General features: G+C 37.1%; 2 protein-coding genes and 1 long non-coding RNA gene across 7 annotated transcripts in view; 1 reads left to right on the top strand and 2 right to left on the bottom strand.

Annotated features, from left to right (window-relative positions):
• The window catches only part of LOC118768424, a 19,423-nt gene extending 11,666 nt beyond the window's left edge, over window positions 1-7,757 (top strand). The window contains exon 3 of the long non-coding RNA XR_005004238.1: window positions 7,611-7,757. This is a non-coding gene — a long non-coding RNA (uncharacterized LOC118768424). The remainder of the gene's footprint in view (window positions 1-7,610) is intronic.
• LOC115226117 (26S proteasome non-ATPase regulatory subunit 10) overlaps window positions 1-20,000 on the bottom strand; it is a 273,213-nt gene that overhangs the window by 156,884 nt on the left and 96,329 nt on the right. The gene's annotated exons all lie outside the window — the stretch shown is intronic.
• On the bottom strand, window positions 4,094-17,027 carry LOC115226119. The gene is made up of 5 exons (XM_029797105.1): window positions 16,943-17,027; window positions 12,332-12,414; window positions 11,940-11,992; window positions 5,664-5,746; window positions 4,094-4,232 (listed from the first exon to the last, which is right to left on the bottom strand). The coding sequence occupies exons 1-5, from the start codon at window positions 16,986-16,988 to the stop codon at window positions 4,180-4,182; spliced, it is 318 nt and encodes a 105-aa protein (XP_029652965.1). The 5' UTR covers window positions 16,989-17,027; the 3' UTR covers window positions 4,094-4,179.

The raw sequence follows: 20,000 nt of genomic DNA, 5'->3' as shown, positions 1-20,000 counted from the left end.
ACACGGCTCACAGCGAACTGCTGATAACTCGACAGTTCTTTATTCATAGCAAATGTTGTGACAATTCACTTTTAATCATATGGGAGTTGTCGGAATCCTTCCACAACAGTAACGAATGAGGCAAGGATGGATCACGGATAAACCTGTAAACTCTTTAAATTAAACATCCGAATGGATAACTGAAAAGGTACTTTCAGTTAACTGAATTACTCTGTAAATAAATCAATCGAATAGGTGACTGAAATGATATTTTCAGTTTACCGAATTACCTTGTATATCATCATCATCATCATCATCATCATCATCATCATCATCAGCATCAACAACAACAACAACAACAACAACAACAACAACAACAGAAGCAGCAGCAACAACAACAACAACAACAACAACAGCAACAACAACAACAACAACAACAACAACAACAACAACAGCAGCAGCAACAACAACAACAACAACAACAACAACAACAACAACAACAGCAAACGACAGCAGCAGCAACAACACAACACAACACAACAACAACAACATCAACAACAACACCAACAACAACAACAACATCAACACAACAACAACATAATCAGTAGAGCACTTAAAAGGTGCAAACCTCCACCGAGACAATACCAACATCCACTCAACGAGAGCCAGAGATGATTTTTAGAATGAGAATATCTGAAATAAACTCGACTGCTCTCACAAACGAGAATACTAAAAGTGAACTCGACCGCTCTCAAAAATTAGATGGAGTAAGCAAATTAATGCTGAAAACGGCAGAATCCGCATACTTCGCCTCGATGAATGACTCTCACCTCTCTGACTCGTAAATAATTTATGGCACCAATTTATGAAAAGAAATGAGGCTCCAGAAATATATAACGCGTAACGTTATTGGACCTTCGATCAAGCGCCCGCGCAACACTCAGCTGATCACAACACAGGGTTCAATAAATGTCCAATAATTTTATGATAGTTATTTTAACCAATCTCAACAGAGTAGCGTGGTGAGCTTTCAGAAACTAACTTAATGTTTCCAAATATACAATAATAGAAATTGGTCTCGCTACACATCTATCACGTCCATATGTTCAGAATATTGCTATTGGTCAGAATTTTACTATTCGTCTAGGCATTATAGCGGAATATGCAAGGGAACAGCACTTCCCTTCTTGGAGCCCATAGCCAAGATGTGGATGTAACTAATCCAGAATTTGATTCTTCGATAAACCTTGTGCTAACCATTACGGTTTATAATCTACAAGTTCCATTTATATGTTGTGTTTGTATAGGATTCAACATCTTCGTGCAGTCACGTATTAAAGCTTGCTTGTCAGCCTGGACGTATTACAAATTGTCTGTTGTATGTCATATTTTCACAAGATTGTAAGTACTGCAACTACGTGTGACAAGCACCCAATATAGGTTAAGTGTTGTATATTGAGGTAAGGCACAGATGTGTAGATGTCTGTAGATGTGTTTTTGAACATTGTGAACCTGCAGAGTTAGATTCATAACCAGGTTGTTCGTCATAGTGCTTGTAGTATATTGGGGGCTCATCGTTGTAGAACCTATGGAGATTGTGGGCAATGGTATGGAGGAGGGGCCATATGAGGACCGAAAGGCAGAGAGAAACAGATCAAGGAGAAGTAAGTTATAGTGTGAAAAATAATGAAGAATGATTATGTTTGTGGTTCACAATGAAGAGGGAAAATATGTTAAACGAAACAGCGGAGATGAAAAACAATTATAAAAATGTTGAACGTCTTTGCTGGATTAATTCTCCACGCGCAGGGAAGCAACATGTGATATGGAGAGAGAGAGAAGCATGGAGTGATGAGGGAAGTGTATGGGAGAGGCAAAGCTATAAGAGAGAGGAGAGAGAGAGAGAGAGAGAGAGAGAAAGTAGCAAAAGAGATAGAGAGTGAGTGAAGGAGAAATGTCATGGAGACAGATGTGTTTTTCTTCACTGAAAGGAGATAGAGAAAATATGTGTTCACAGATAATAACGAAGTGAGGAAATATATATTTTAAAACTTTTTCCTTTATTTCAGTCATGAGACTGCAGCCATGCTGGAGGAGGTGGAGGGCCCCTGGAATAAGTTTTAGTCGAACGAATTGACCATAGTACTTTTTTCTCAGTATGGTGAAAATTGCCCAAAGTGCCATGTCACACGTTGAGACCAAGAAAAAAAAATCGGAATTATGCGGTTGGGAAGCAAACCTAATATTGATGGTCTCAGACGAAATATGGGGAAAATGGGCTATGAAAATGAATAGCATTATATACAGATTAATTACACAACGCAAAGGAAATAATCACACTGAATGGTTCTTATGTTGAACATGTCAAAGAGAGCTGTGTAGTACCCGTCGCACTAGACACACAGGTTAGAAAAGACAGGTCACGCTAGCATGTATAGCATTTGAGAGATTTAAGAAACAGGATCTGGAGCTTGTAGGACATCAGCCAGGGTTGCATTGATAGGTTGCACATTTTTGTTTCTCTAATCAGGGTCTAGAAACACATACGTAAGTGGTTATTAAAATGTGTTTAAAACTAAAGAGATATTATAGTGAGACTGGCGTAATTTGTATAAGAAACGTTATTTACATGAAATAAAACAGAACTGAAGTAGTCAGATGGAAGAGGGCGAAATGGTGCGACCATCTAATTAGAAGGAAACTAAAAAATAATTCCTTATTTCAATCGATGTACCAAGACATCTAAAACCACAGGCCATGTTATAAGTAGTAGAAATGACAGAGTTGTTACGATAAACGGCTGCATATCATTTAACAGCAACAAGCAGAGCATAAAAGAAGGGCGTAGCGGTGTTCCGGCTGGCAAGAGAGCGACCAATGACCCGGAAAACAGAAGAGGCTAAAAAGCACACACATACATACACACGCACGCACGCACACACATACACGCACACACATACACACACACACACTCACACAGAAATAGACACATGGACTATTGGTTCGGTGCGTTCTGTCCACGAGAAAATCACTTCCAGTGCAGTCATCTGAGAAGAAATACCAGCAACAACCAAGGGTTAAACTTGCAACAGACTGGCATCTCTTTTAGTGGGGTGTCTTCTATCCCCGGGTGTTGGAATATGTTGGATACCGAGAGAGACTGCGGCCTAATGGGCCTGAATATCATGTAGAGAATATAACTAAGAAACTACTTCAATGAAGACATTGAGGCGTGCGCAGTCTCGTGTTAGTGTAACATTGATGGAGTGAAAGTAGACATGAACGTGAAGAAGACGAATCTACGTCCGGTGCTTTGATTGGAATGTAGCTGTTTGTGAAATGTTGATTACTTGAACAATGACAGTTGAATGACCTGATAATACTAATTAGATAAATGATCGTAAATCTAATCAACATGATACATTTTGCAAGTTTTAACATTTTAGTGGAATGTTTAAAATAACAAATGGAATCAATGCCTCTTCCGGTGGTATTTGATCTTAGTCTGCGATATTACAGTATTTCATCTAGAAAACGAACGGTAGCAACAGATCAGATTTAATCCTTTATTTAACAATTCTAAAGCTTACATTGATAACATTAAATTGGCAAGAAGATAGAATATCAATATAATTTCAAATCAAGCAATATTTTCTCTTTCAAACCATACTGAGGCCCTGAAACTCGTTTAAATTACATCATGGTGGATTATACAGTCTCTTGCATGCATAGTGTTGTATTGAAACGTATAATTATAGTGTCGTTACAAGGAAAGAATATTTTATATTATATATGGAGAAAATATTATTTTATATTATATATGGAGAAAATATTATTTTATATTATATATGGAGAAAATTTGTTTTGTATTATATATGGAGAAAATATTATTTTGTATTATATATGCAGAAAATATTATTTTATATCATATATGGAGAAAATATAATTTTATATTATATATTAAGAAAATATTATTTCATATTATATATGGAGAAAATATTATTTCATATTATATATGGAGAAAATATAATTTTATATTATATATTAAGAAAATATTATTTCATATTATATATGAAGAAAATATTATTTCATATTATATATGGAGAAAATTTTATTTTGTATTATATATGCAGAAAATATCGTTTTATAGCATAAAATATCATCAAAGACGATTCTTGGAGGCTCTTTTTCGATTTTCACTCAAAAGTTTGTTTCTGCTGTTCTATCCTCTGTTCCATTACCAGTACTTGAACCTGGAAACATAATGAAAGGACAAAATATAAAAGTTTAAGCACATTAATTACCGGATAGTATTAATTTGTATATACATATATAGGTATACTTCTTACTATTTGAACTGTTAGAGCTGTTTTCGCTATGTATCCAGTACAACCCTTAAACAAGTAAATAATATTTCCCTAAAAAATAGATAACGTATTTCAGTTTGTGACTTATTCACGAATATACCATGAATGACGATGCCTTTCATGTTACTTCAGTCAATTGACAAGCGCTGATGGAAGGACGGTTCTGCTTTTAGACAAATACACTGTCAACACAAAGGTCAGATCCTGTTTACATGTAGGAACACTTTCCTAAAATCTATCTGTACATCTTGAAAATGGCCAGCGTGTATATTTCACAGAAGACAATGCTCGAAACGTAGATCTGAATCCATGAGAAACTACTTTGACAGCTTTCTTCAAATTATGCCAATGTGATCTGTTTGCCCGAACACTGTTGTACGTAGAGATCCCCGTATACTCTACCTGGGCACACAATATATATATGCACACATATATTTATTCATTTATATATTTTTTAAAAATAATAAATAACATGACCATCCCGAAATATGTATGTGTATATGTATATATATTTTTACATTTTCCCGAGCAATATATAATTTGTTACGGGATTTGACTAGTAAAAATGCTATTGTCTGTTTCGCGGCCTCTATTGTTGCATTTCCTCAATATTGACCACTACTTAGACATACTGACCGGATGCGCATAAACCTCTTTTATGCTGGAAATAGATAGACTTTATATTGATTTGGCAGTGGTAAAATGAAATGAATGGAAACGAAGAGAAAAAAATTATATCATTGTTCGGCAATGGGATGTGATTTATTCCTCTTTTATATCTCTTAGAGATGAGTTAAAGCGTATAAGCTGTGTGTGTATCTATCGATCCTAATTCAAAAATTAATATGATCACTTCGAACAAACTGAATTTTCGATGACGAAAATTATTTGCAACATTGAATAATTTTCCTGAGTGAATTAAAGAAAGTACTGGAATTGTGTGAATTATTCTGCCCAGTAGAGTCTGCATCTTCTACTTCTATACAAAATACGAAGAAAACATTTTTGCCCTCGGTTAATTGCTATAATAAAAAGAAACTGAGCAAGACAACCGTTCCGTAGGGACAAGAAACGGAAAAGCGCAAAATAAAATGCTGATTTATTGAAATTACCCAAGCTTTGAGAAAATGTAAATAAATAGTTGTATGTATGAGAGAGAGGGAGGGAGTCTGTGCGCTTGCGTGCACGCGTGGGTGTCCTAAGGTATCATCCGTTGTGGTTGATGATGACGACAACGACGAAGAGGATGGTATGGTGATTGATGAAGCTAATTATGACGGTAATGGTGTTAGAAAAATGAAGAAACACGATACTTACTTTCATCAAGCAAATTCATGTTGAGCAATGCCTGGAATTTGTTCAAAACTTGGGAGATATTGCGCCGCGGTTGACTTTGAACACTTAAAGAGATTAATTGTTTTGTTTCAATTATTTTTATATTCAAATATAGCTTAGGATTGGATCATCATAGGTAAAATAACCGCATTCAGTATGGTTGAGAACAGAATTAGTGAAGAAGGCTAGAACTACAAGCGGGTGACTAAAAGTTAGTGTTAAGAACATATTCGTCCAGTACCGTGGTTGCCCTCCTTAGCATGTAAGAAATCCACATGGTGGTCTTCCCTCCGTGTATAAATCTTTATAAACGTATCACATATATATATATATATATATCTACATATATATATATATATATATATATATATATACTGTAGTTTAATATATATATATATATATATATATATATATATATATAATATATTTATGTAATTACCTGGTTGGTTTTAAATTGCGTGTTAGCCACCTTAATTATTTTATAATCTTCACATTGCCATTTTGTGAAATCAATCACTCATTTTTATGTCATTCTCAATGATATTGACAGGCGGAATTTAGCCTCTATCAGCCGTAATGGAGTGAGCATTGCTGATGAGTATTAACTTCTTATAAGAAATTACCATGCTAATCTAATCCATCTGGCTTACCGTAGGGAATGTTGTCCCCCCCTGTCAATGTACCATGTGTTTTTATGGCTAAGGTGTCTATGACTATAATTTAACACAATCACTGGTAAAAGTTTGCAAGACTCAACGAAAAGTTTTAGGAAAATAAATATAAGAAATACGTTGAAATGTTACCGGTGAGTGTGTGGAATTATAAGGCACAAAAAGAAAATGGCTATCCCCGAAAGAATATGCTTCAACACACGAACTCATATAAAGAATCTTGCAAACCAAATCCCAAAACGAAATAGTCTATAACTAATATTTCTAATAATGCTGGTGCTCACTGCACTCTTGTCACCTTTAGTGACTGTGAATTATTTCCCTGTTGGTCTTAAAATGCTGATAGCCGCCTTGATTTATATATACACGCTCATATATATATATATATATATATATATATATATAAAAATTTAACAATTAAGGATAACTTCTTAATAAGGAATCTTAACAAGAAATTATCAGGTAGATAGCGTGAAAAACCTCATCAGAGAAAAAATTCGAAAATAATTTTTTCCTTTGAACATATTAATTTATATTATATAGAGGGCATTATTACACATAAATGCCTCACACTAAGAGGGACATAAGTCTTTCTACCAAAATTTCACTAATCATACCCAATAAGTTATCCTTAATTGTTAAATTTATTCCGAAAAAACTTTTCCTACCCGAAATGCAGTTCGAAAAAGCCCGCCATTTACCGGATATATGATTTATAAACTTCTCCATGTGCTTCGTTAGAAAGAGCAGTTGGCTGTTCGACTTCGACAGTGCTGGTAGTTTATTTATGATGTGTTCAGAATCAGTTCTACCGATGAGCATGGACGCAAATTTTGATGCGGTGAGTGCGAAATCACAGGTGATATAGGACTAAATTCATTTTTTAAATGTCTTGCTTTGAAAAACTGCATTGGGTATGATTAGTGAAATTTTTGGTAGAAATGACTTATGTCCCTCTTAGTGTGAGGCATTTATGTGTAATAATGCCCTCTATATAATATATATATATATATATATATATATATATTATATATATATATTATAAATCGTTCGTTATGTAAGTATATCGTATGTGTATATGTTATATTTGTATTTATTTGCTTTTCTGAGTATATTCCACTGATGAAGGCAGAGCATTTCTTATGCAGAGTCAGAAATCCGGGATCTGGAATTATCCAGAAATGTTTGCTATTCTATTTTGTCTCTTCGTCTTCTCTCCTGGTGCTATATGAACATTTAATGTGGTTTTACAGTCAAGATTTGACTGCTATTACCCTATATTATAATTGTAAATAATTGTTACCTTTGATGTTTTTTATTCCCATGCTGGCTACCTGATAAAATCGATATTTAAATATTGATCTTATCCTTCTGTGTGTGTATGTATATATATATATATATATATATTGGTTGGCATCCTTTTTGTCTCGGGAGACAATGGAGTTGCGCATAAAATAGTCCAGTCCGGCTTTTATATTTCATATCCTGATACATTTCCTGCTGTGGCTGTGTAGTCCTATCCTGGACAAACACTCCCTCTGGCAGGTACCGCAAATGTAGCGAAGACTGTTCCTGGCTGGTTGTAATGTCATAGTTTCTTGTTTACGTCTCTTCTTTTCTTTCCATTTCTCCTCTCTCTCTCTGTCACTCCTTTGTATTCCCTCTTTTACGGTACGTCGCCATTCTCCACGGTTGCCGGCAACTGCCTCCCAACCGCTAATGTTGATGTTGCAGGCCTTCATGTCCCTTTTGCAAACATCCTTGTAACGTAAGATCGGTCTACCCACAGACCTGGTACCGCTAGCAAGCTCTCCGTAGAGTATGTCCTTGGGGATTCTGCCATCTTTCATACGGCTAACATGCCCAAGCTATCTCATACGTCTTTGTGTGAGGAGTGCAAACATGCTTGGTATTCCTGCTTGCCTGAGGACATCTTTGTTGGGGATATGATTCTGCCATTTGATGCGGAGGATTTTTCGGAGGCAGCGCAGGTGAAAGATGTTTAGGTGAGGCTCTTGTGTGTGTATAGCGTGCAAGTCTCACTTCCATACAGTAGAGTGCTGAGTACACATGCCTGGTAGATCTTCATTTTCGTGGTCTTCATCAGCTTATTGTTGTCCCAAGCCCGTTTGGAGAGTTGGGCCATCGCAGCAGCTGCCTTTCCAATGCGTATATTGAGCTCAGCGTCAAGGGATAGGTTGTAGGTGACGATAGAGCCCAGATAGGTAAACTTCTCCACCTCTTGTAATCTGTGGTCTCCAATATGTATGTTTGGGATGTCCGATGTAGCCTGACCCATGATGTTGGTCTTCTTAAGGCTGATAGCTAAGCCAAAGTCGTTACATGCTTCCTCAAAACAGTCAATGAACCTTTGGAGGGCTTCTTCTGTGTGTGATACCAGAGCGGCATCATCAGCAAATAACATCTCCTTGATCAGGACGTTTCTGATTTTGGTCTTGGCACACAGGCGCGAGAGATTGAACAGTTTCCCGTCACTTCTACTGTGCAGAAACACTCCATCATCTGATGTCTGAAAGGCTTGTGAGAGTAAGAGCGAGAAGAAGATGCCAAACAATGTAGGAGCGAGGACACAACCTTGCTTTACCCCGTTTTTTATTTGGAAGGCGGCTGATGTTGAACCGTTGTGCTGTAAGGTGCCTTGCATGTCATCATGGAAAGACTTGATGATCCTCAGCAGCTTTGGTGGACATCCGATTTTTTGGAGCAGGATGAAGAGGCCTGTTCTGCTTACCGAGTCAAAAGCCTTTTTTATATCAATGAAGGCCATATATAATGGCATTTTCTGCTCTCTGGACTTCTCCTGAAGTTGGCGTACGGAGAATATCATATCGATAGTTGATCTGCTTCTTCTAAAGCCACACTGCGATTCCGGATAGATACGAGGAGCAAGTAGTCGTAGCCTTACCAGGATAACGCGGGCAAAGGTCTTTCTAACAGTGCTTAGAAGAGATATACCACGGTAATTGTTACAATCACCACGGTCACCTTTGTTTTTGTAAAGCGTAATGGTGTTAGCATCCCGCATATCCTGAGGGACTGTACCCTCTTCCCAGCACTGACACAGAAGCTCATGAAGATGCCGAAGCAGGATGGGGTTTTTACCGGCTTTGATGATATCTGAGGGGATGCCGTCTTTTCCCGGAGACTTAGTTCTTGCTAGGGAGTCAAGAGCCTTGGTGAGCTCTGCTATAGATGGCGGACTGTCAGGTTCGCACATGACTGGCAAGATCTTGACACTCTCGACTGCAGCCTCAGCCACTGTAGTCTCCCGTGAGTAGAGATCCTGGTAGTGCTCCACCCATCTATCCATTTGCTTGCCTTGATCCGTGATGAGATCTCCAGAGGGGCTGACTTGGTTGCGGATGGACCGAGGGCCTTCTTCAAACCGGCATACATCCCACAGGTGTCGCCACTGTCAGCAGCTGACTGGATACTCTGACAGATTTCCTGCCAATACCCATTTGCACAGCGTCTGGCTGTCAGTTGGGTTTTATTTCGTGCCTTTCTGAGTTCTTCGAGTGACTTTGTAGAAGAATCACTCTTGTATTGCATCAGAGCTGCACGCTTTGCTTCGATAACTGGCTCCAGCTCTGAGAGCCCAGCATTGAACCAATCTGGGTTTTGCCTTTCTCTCATGCCGAAAGTATCTATTGATGTCGTATACAAAGCTTCCCTGATATAGTTCCACCTACTTTCAGCAGAGGAGGTTGGGCAGCTACTGAGGGCAACTTTGATAGAAGCAGCAAAACATTTTCGCAGTGTAGGTTCCGAGGTTCTGGCAGTGTTAATGCGTGGTCGGCCCACTTTCTTGAAGCGATGGACTTTTTTAGGCAGAATCCTCACCCTACTTCTAATTAGTGAGTGGTCTGTGTCACAATCCGCGCTGTGGTAACTGCGGGTCAATAGAGTAGAATTCAGAAAGGATCTCCGTGTAATGATGAGATCCAGCTGATGCAGTGGTGAGATCTTGGATGTCTCCAAGATGCCTTGTGGAAAGGCTTGTTGGTAAAGAATGTGTTTGTGATGCACAGGTTGTGGTATGTGCAGAATACGAGTAGTCTCTGACCATTGTCATTCATGTTGCCAATACCAAAGTGTCCAACACAAATGGGCCACGAATCATGGTCAGATCCCACGCGAGCGTTAAAATCCCCCAGAAGGTAGATATTTTCAGTCGTTGGTATATTTTCTATGACACAGTTGAGATCTTTGTAGAACTGGTTCTTGGTCTCCTCTGAGCTATAGAGAGTGAGAGTAGAGATGCTGAGTAGATGTACTGAGCCAGAAGAAGTCGAATGGCGCAGTGAGGGGATACGCTCAGTGCCTCCTGATGGTGGTTCTATTGAGGAGAGTAATTAGTTTCTCACTAAAAGCCAACGCCATGCTGACGAGGTTCTTCTGGATCGCTTCCTGCCAAAAGGAGGTGAAATCCTGCTCTTTGAGTTTGCCGTTCGAGGGGAGACTTGTCTCCTGCAGCCCAGCAATATCTATGTTGAGCCTCTTTAGTTCACGGTCAATGATGGCCGTTTTCCTTGTGTCTTCAACCCTGAGTAGATCATCAGATATTCCAGGGCACATGGTCCTGACATTCCAACTTGCCAACCGCACAACTGGTGTTTTCTTGACTTTTAGTTGTTTGCCTGGTGCAGAGGTTGCAGGCCGCTTTTCAAGTCATACTTTTAGCTTCAAGCACCCAATGAAGCAGGCGACCTGTGGCGGGTCAGCACCTTATTAACTGGGGGCTGCCCAGCTTGAGGTGGGCAGTAGCTAACCAATAGGACACGGAGTCCCTCCCACCGTCAGAGGTAACCCGTAGCGCCCATATTTTACGCCAATCTGAATAGACTTATCACTCGTGACTGTTACCTCCCCTGTGTTGTTTCTGCAGCTTTTTACAGCAGCACTGAAGTGTCCTCTCCAGGTTTGCGCAAGCCTGGGCTATAGATAAGAAAGTCCTGGGTAGCCCAATCGTCAGGTTTCCTCTCTCGACCTTGCTGATGTAGTCCAAAGGAGTGCAGGGCATTACGTTTGGCACCTGCTTGGTTGCAGGAGCTGCCGGAAGAGTGTCGAGTCGAACACTAGACCGCCTTCGGGGCTCCACTCCGGATTTCTTTGAAGGTTGTTTCCGTTCCGTAACCCTGGATAGGGGCCCATACCGGGTACTGTCAGCCGGAGCCAGCTGAGCCCGGAACTCGTGTCAGGCAGGGTCGTCACTCCCTGAAGTAGTAAAGAAGTTCGCTACCCACTACCTTTTCAAGTAATGTTAAATTATTATTAGATTATATATATATATATATATATATATATATATATATAGGTATGTATGTGTATATATATATATATATACACACAGTTCTCTCTTTATCTTTATATGGGTTTGTTTGTCCTTTGTATAATAAAACATTGATAAAACACTTAAGCGTTTCGTCGAAGGTACGAATTAGTATATTGTGGGTCACAAGTAAAACACTGTTGATTATGGTGACGTCTAATACGTGCGATAAAATCGAATGTTTGGAACAAAACAAAATAAATTTGAATAAATGTGTTAGAAGCTTTTGCTTACCCAGGATATTCAACTCGGAATTTTCCAGTCACGGTTAAAAACTCATGCTCCATCTGCAAAAGCCGGATGTGTATATATATATATATGCAGACATTAAATTCAAGAAACAAAGTTTGATTTAAAAGCTTTGAGAAGTATAAAAAGATACAGATAAGGAAATCATTTTACATATGTATGTATTTATGTGTTTAAGCTGATCAGGCTAACAAAATCGATATCACTATCTACGAAACGTATTGAGCTCACTCACTATTTAAATTGACGTTTTGCATTTCTTGTATAAAATATGCATGTGTGTGTGTGTGTGTGTGTGAGTGTATGCATGTGTGCGCGTGTTCAGCGCGCGCGCGTGTGTGTGTGTTCGGAGAAAGAGAGGACAGATATCTACTCACGGCTCTTGATATGTTCTCAGCAGGTTTTTTATATTCGTTGAAAGATTTTAAAATCAAACGAAATGCGAAGGATTTGGTCCAGCCTATGGATTGATATAGAAAATAATTGCTGTATTTATAAATGAGACACACGTCATAGATGCACATAAAACCCACATACGTAGATAAAAATATACATTCATAATCACATATACACTTAAAAATACTTCACATTAATACATCTGCATCTACACGTATAAACACATATATAAATGCATGTTTGTACACATACACAGTTCCATGTACTTATATATATATATATATATATATATATATATATATATATATATATGTGTGTGTGTATATATATATATATATGTATATATATGAACAATTTCATTTAGAATGGTTGATTCTCTCAATTTCGATACCATATGACAAAGGCAAGAAATTCTGTCTTCTCTGCAATTCTGAGCTATTTTTCATTATTTTTTCTAAAAATACTCTAGTAAACACGGTTATAGAACGAGCATACAGATGTAAGCATTGGCAGAAACATACATTTAGTGCATATAAGTAGTCTCTATCATTATATATAATTCAAACTTTAATTTCCTTTATATTTAACATTCACTATGGGTATCCCTACTCTTTCTATTAGCTACTTATGACGTTATATCATATAACGTTTTTTTAAACAATATTAATAGCGTTCTGTCTATCGCTATACAAATCCATCATTTTTTGCTAAACTGTCTTATTGACAAGTTTCGCTTTTTTCACCTTCCTGAAGAGAAGATTGCATTGTTTCATTTATTCTTTTGAATAGTAACAGTGGAATTGTCGAAACATGTGTCGAAAGTAAAAATATTTGATTACACCTGCGTTAAACTCCATTTACTTATTCATATATTATTCAAAATATTCAACGTAAACACGAAGTTTCTACCTTTATAAACAAGGAGTTACAACATCTTTACTTGTGAGATTTTTGCTACCCTGGTAACTATTTATTTATTTTTTCCGTGTTAATCGTTAACAAGGTAAAAATACACTCATCTATTTATATATACATATATGTAAATCAGCCCACATTTGCATACATACGTAACATATATCTATATATAAGTTTATATTCATATGTACTTACATAAGTAAACATATATATATATATATATATATATATACATATAAATATACATGTAGAAACATTTATTTGCATCTATGTGCACGTACACGTATCCAATATAGGATTTCATTATAGGGACAGCACTTCTGTGAAACGATCGTAAAAAAAGGTTTAAATATTTAATTCAAAACTTATAAACTGTCATATACATTATATATTTATACGTATACATATATACATATATTTTTATAAATATTTATATTTATTTATTTATATATTTTTAATACAACCATTTTTTTTCACACGTGTATATCTTTCTGTGAAGTTTTCTGATATTGAATTCTTAATATTAATAATAAATATTATTAATATATATATAATCGCTCGCATTAAATATATAAATACCTTAATAATATTAACACTTTGATACAATAGAGCACTCAATATATATTCAGTATGTAATATTCTCATTGAATATATTTGACTAAAGATTCATATATACTCTTTACTCTTTTTACTCTTTTATTGTTTCAGTCATTTGACTGTGGCCATGCTGGAGCACCGCGTTTAGTCGAGCAAATCGACCCCAGTACTTATTCTTTGTAAGCCTAGTATTTATTCTATCGGTCTCTTTTGCCGAACTGCTAAGTTACAGGGTCGTAAACACACCAGCATCGGTTGTCAAGCGATGTTGGAGGGGGGGATAAAAACAGACACAAACATATACACACATACACACACATAGATATATATACATATACATATATACGACAGGCTTCTTTCCGTTTCCGTCTACCAAATCCACTCACAAGGCTTTGGTCGGCCTGAGGTTATAGCAGAAGACACTTGCCCAAGGTACCACGCAGTGGGACTGAACCCGGGACCATATGGTTCGTAAGCAATCTACTTACCACACACCCACTACTATACGCATATATATATATTATATAATATATATATATATATATATATATATATATACACATATATATATGCAACCATGCCCACACATGCAGACATATGTATTAGAATATGATTGTTCCTTTCCAGCAACACAAAACCATCCAATGGCCATTTTTATGGGTTTCGAAACAAAAAGCCTACAGTTACAAGGAAAATGACAATAATAAAAGCACAGTAAAATAGAACGCAAAAGAAATATCTAAAGCGGTTTTTATTAATTTGATTACCCTGTGTACGAGGGATACAATGTGTGCAAGGAAGAGGGATATTAGCGTTTGGAAGGAGAATCGCTTTCAATTGAAATTTCAGGAAGAACCTGCGTGGTACCTTGGGAAAGTGTCTTCTACTATAGCCTCGGACCGACCAAAACCTTGTGAGTGGATTTGGTAAACGGAAACTGAAAGAAGCCTGTCGTATATATGTATATGTATATATATCTATGTGTGTGTATGTGTGTATATGTTTGTGTGTGTTTTTGCCCCCCCCCCCCAACATCACTTGACAACCGATGCTTGTGTGTTTACGACCCTGTAACTTAGCGGTTCGGCAAAAGAGACCGATAGAATAAATACTAGGCTTACAAAGAATAAGTACTGGGGCCTTTTCTCTCTCGCGTCGCTTAATTTAGGCTTTTTGGACACAGTTTCTGCACTTTTCACACTTGCAGGCCTTTTCATTAGAAATTTAGCAAGAGAAGTCTGCTTTTACCTGCCTTTTTATTCAGTCTTTAGTAGTTTTTCTGTGCCACATTGTAAATACTCGGCTAAGCTTTTTTTTTTCCATCTCTATACATTCTTCTACTGCTATTAAGCATCTCCCAGTCTGGTCTTTCCTTAATTACAGTCGGTTGATATCTGCTTTCGGATGTTGAGCTCCACATATTTTCAGCAACTTATTAGTTTTTGTCAAATTTATTTATTTTGATTATTATTTCTCTTTATCAGAGGTTTTGTAGGAGTTCCTTGAGGCTTGCATTGTGGGAGTTCCTGGACACTTGCTCATTCTAATGTCGACCCTCCAGTTTGTGGCCAAAGCTTACTCTTGCGCTGCCAATATAGTGTTCTCGGTCTCTTTCTTTAGAATTCCTTTCATCAGCCAACCCCACCTACTTTTTGTTATATGGAAATTCATTGTGTTCTCCCTTCTTGCGCCATTCTTTTTCATTTCTTTTTGTGTTTCTTCCTTCGTTTTTCCTGCTTTCAATACTCCCTCATTCCTAACTGTCACTAACAAGGTTTCCTTACTTTGGGTTCGGTATCTCAGTAAGCCTTCGAGTTCGAAACGCACGCAGTTTCCCACACTTATCAGTCCCTTTTCTCCATTCGCTCTCTTCGTGTATCGGCGATCGAGGTCTGCACGTGGATGATGGGCTCCATACATCGTTAGAACCTTTCTTGACTTCCTGTCCATCTCCTTTAGCTTCTCTGTCCACTTCAGTTTTCCAGCTTTCAAACCAATATTTTGCTCACTCGCCAAAAGTGCTCTCTTTTTCTCTTTTCCTTCATGTCGTGGTGTTTGATTCCATCTGTGTGTGTGTGTGTGAGTGTGAGTGAGAGAGAGAGGGAGTGTGTGTGTGGGGGAGAGGGCACTGTAAACGATGAATGAAATGAACATGAAATGAAAAAATCGTGTAAATGAAAGGACATAATAAACGGAATAATACAGGTTTCAGACATTGGTACGTGACCAGCAGATTTGGTGTAGGGGTTAAGTTGATTACATTGACCCAGAGCTCAACTTGCGCTTATTTTATCGACACAGAAATTATGAAAAGCAAAGTCAATCTTGGCGGAATTTGAACTCAGAACGTAAAGACAGACGAAGTACTGCAAAGCATTTCTCCCGCTCTGCTAACGATTCTGCCAGCTTACCGCCTAATTTAAGGATTAATAGTGATAAGTTTTCATAATGGTCTAATGAGAAATTGAAATCATCACATCACTAAATGCATATGAAAATCTATTCAATTTGACAGTGCCATAATAACATTTGAGAGAAGTAAATTGCTTATATTCTATGACAAACAGATATGTAGGGTATGTCATTGAATATTTGAAGATTCTACAACCACCGCTCCAACGTAATGTATGCAAAGAGGTATGTACCAGTAATATCCCTGTTGTTTTTCTGCTTCTCTCTCTACTCAGCCTGTCTGCAGAATGTTTACGAAAACGTGCTTTTAACGATATTACAATAATGAACTCAACTCTCCAAAGTAATAAATTCTTTCATAACGTTTCCATAAATGAGTCAAATGATTTGCCGTTGAACGAGATGGACACATTCCTGGAGGACTCAAACGGGAGAATAGGTTGCATTACCTTTTGAAAAATCATTGTAATTACAAACACACACACACACACAGGACAGTCATAATGGAACAGACATAGAAAGACATACACATACACACTCACCCCACCCCCACCCCCACCAGAGTGGTCGTATTTAAACAGACAGAAAGTCACTCACAAAAATTACTTCTTCTCATCCTGCTACTTCTACTACTGTAAAAGTCATTTAAAAATAATTTGCTCGCTCACCATCATCAATGCCTTTGCTCTGTTCTGCATTGTAACATTGAGACATGTCTGGTTCTTGCCAGATACCAGTAAACGGTGAACACTTTGTGATACAGGTTTTGACTTGATGCCATTTCTGGATGCCCCATCGTTCTGGAAGAACTGAAAAAATAAATGTTAAATATTGTCAGTCGAGTTTATTCATTCTGAGGAGAATTTCATCAGTCTCAGAGGAATATAAGAAACCTTCGAACTGGTCGTGATTTGAACTCATAATTTAGTGAAAGAAGGATAAATGGTGTCTTGCATTTGGGGGAAAATCTATTATTTACTCCTGACCCCTATCCTCAAAACTAATGTCAAATATTTCTAACTAGAGTTCAGATATAAAAACAATATTCCTGCATCTGTTTTTATTACAATAATTTCTTGTTTTTATGATTATTCAATACAAGATTAGTTGGAACGGTGTAGGTGATGCAGAATTAAGGAGCCAAGTTGTTAGTTCAAGTTGAATGGGGGAATTAGTTGCTAATATTTCGCCACCATAGACATCAGTAGCAACAGCGGCAGCAATGGATTTATGTATATTTTCCTACATATGCACAGATTTGAGTGATTCCACCAGGTTGGTCTTGTAAAACTAATAAATAATAAAGCTCAGCCTCTGGGAGGAACAATTTAGATGCTTAACCTGTGGAATGACGTGGTAGAAATGAGAGAAGAGAGACCGTGTTACATAGTCTGTGATGAGTGAAATCCCAGGATGACCATCATGTACTAGCAAGATATATAGCTCTACAGTAATCATAAAATTGAATAAATAGTATTAGCCTGAAACCAACAGAATCACTGATAGATTCTATTGGCTGTATCTAGGTATGTGCTTTCTTTGCTACAATTATTTTGTGAAATTCTGGAACTTACAAGAATCTTTAAATCTTTGAATAATGCTGATTTCAAATTTTGGCAGCTATTTTGGGCGGGGGTAGTTCGATTACATAGACCCCAGTGGTACTTATTTTATCGATCCCGTAAGGGTAAAAGACAAAGTCGACCCTGGTAGCATTTGATCTCAGAATGTAAAGTCAGAAGAAATGCTGCTAAGCATTTTGTCCGGCATGGTAACGGTTCCGCTAGCTCTCTACCATAAAGCCTTGTCTAATATTGGTTTCAAATTTTGGCACAAGGCCAGCAATTTCAGGGGAAGGGATAAGTCGTTTACACCAACCCCAGTGCTCAATTGGTATTTATTTCATCGAACCGAAAAATTAAAGGCAAAGTCGACCTTGGCGGAATTTGAACTCAGAACATAAAAACGAATGAAATGAAAGCTTTGTATATATTATTGGCGACAAAGCAAACCTAGATAGTTAGGACAAGGCTAAATTATATCAAATAATGTATAAAATGTAAAAATGCTGGGACAAGAGATTGCAACCGATGGACGTTTAATTCTATCTTGTTAATCTATAAAGCTGTTATCTGCTCTACCAAGTAACATTCTCTCACAATAGGATGACGCTGAAAGCTTCAAATTTTGAGTAGAAATAAATCAATACAAACGAACCAATGCCTGGTGGCTACATTTCCATGACACGGGATCTCCGCAGTAGTTCCTATTTTTGTCATTGGCCAAGAGAAAGCTCGATTGTTAGTTGATGTTGTGCTTTCATCACAAACCACTGAAAAAGAAGCAAAATATGGACATGAAAGAAGTCAGTAGTAGTAGTAGTAGTAGTAGTAGTAGCAGCAGCAGCAGTTAATGTTGGAAATAAATTGTTTGGACCACCTGCTGGCTGATTTGAGGACAATGATACATGAAGTGTTGCAAACATATACGGAGAGCATATATATTTATTCAAAATAGACAGATTTCTAGTTTTTCATTTAGTAGTTTGTAAAGAGATAAATGATTTAGAAATGAATTACAATCCCTTACAACACAAGGACCCAACCAGGCTCCATGCAATTCTTGGAAGTGTAGTCTATTCTTAACTAAAATGGCGACAATATGATTTTCTCCATATTCTTGCTCTGTTCAAATATTTGAGAAAAATTACATTAAAGTGTCCTACTTATTAAAATTCTAATTCATTATTTATGCAGCTGAAGATGGCATTGCATTTAAATTGATGTAATTTTTGTATTGTTCAATTAAATTTAGCCGTTTGAAACTGCGTAACTACTTGATATCTGTAGATTATATATATATATATCTTCTTATATATATTTTCTTATATATTCTTAAAAAACAATAAATAAAATAGAAATAGAGGTGTGTGCATATGTATATATATATATATTATATTTATATTTCTCGAGCAATATATAACTGGTTACGGATATGACTACTCAGAATGCTAGTCTGTTTCGCGGCCTCTAGTGTTGAATTTCGTCAATATATTGATCACTCTTTAGACATACTGACCGGAAGCGCAAAACCTAATGTACGCTAGAAATGGGTAGATGTTATATTGATTTGGCGATGGTAAAATGAAATGAATGGAAACGAAGTGAAAATATATCCTTTTCCGGCAATGGGATATGATTTGTTCCTCTCTTATATCCCTTAGACACTGTTTTAAATCGTATGAGCTGTGTGTGTATCTATCGATCCTAATGTAAAATTAACTTGATCACTTCGTACGAAATGAATTTTCGCTGAGGAAAATATTTCAGCAGCTAAATAGTTTTCCTGTTTGAATTAAAGCAATTACTGGAATTGTTTGAATTTTTCTGCCCATTAGAGTCTGCATCTTCTACTTCTATACAAAATTAGAGAAGAAAACATTTTTGCCCTCGGTTAATTGGTATAATTAAAAGAAACTGAGCAAAGACAAACAGTTCCGTAGGGACAAGAACGGAAAAGCGCAAAATAAATGCTTTTTTTTAAAATATCCAAGCGTTGAGAAAATGTAAATAAATAGCTGTGTGTGTGAGAGAGAGAGAGGGGGAGAGAGTCTGTGTGCTTGTATCATCTACTGTGGTTGATGACGACAACGACTAAGAGGTTGGTGATTGATGAAGCTAATTATGACGGTAATGATGATAAAATTAATAAGAAACACGATACTTA

Source organism: Octopus sinensis, linkage group LG29 (assembly GCF_006345805.1).
Source record: "Octopus sinensis linkage group LG29, ASM634580v1, whole genome shotgun sequence".
Lineage (NCBI taxonomy): Eukaryota > Metazoa > Mollusca > Cephalopoda > Octopoda > Octopodidae > Octopus > Octopus sinensis.
This window is presented reverse-complemented; position numbering and strand designations above follow the sequence as displayed.

What these genes read in the sequence shown, in the direction of transcription:
- LOC115226119 (XM_029797105.1), bottom strand. Translation starts at nt 16,988, where the DNA reads ATGTCTCAATGTTACAATGCAGAACAGAGCAAAGGCATTGATGATG. An exon ending in GAGCAAAGGCATTGATGATG is followed by an intron (nt 12,415 to 16,942) that starts GTGAGCGAGCAA and finishes ATCAATCCATAG; the next exon opens with GCTGGACCAAATCCTTCGCA. An exon ending in TTCCGAGTTGAATATCCTGG is followed by an intron (nt 5,747 to 11,939) that starts GTAAGCAAAAGC and finishes AATCTCTTTAAG; the next exon opens with TGTTCAAAGTCAACCGCGGC.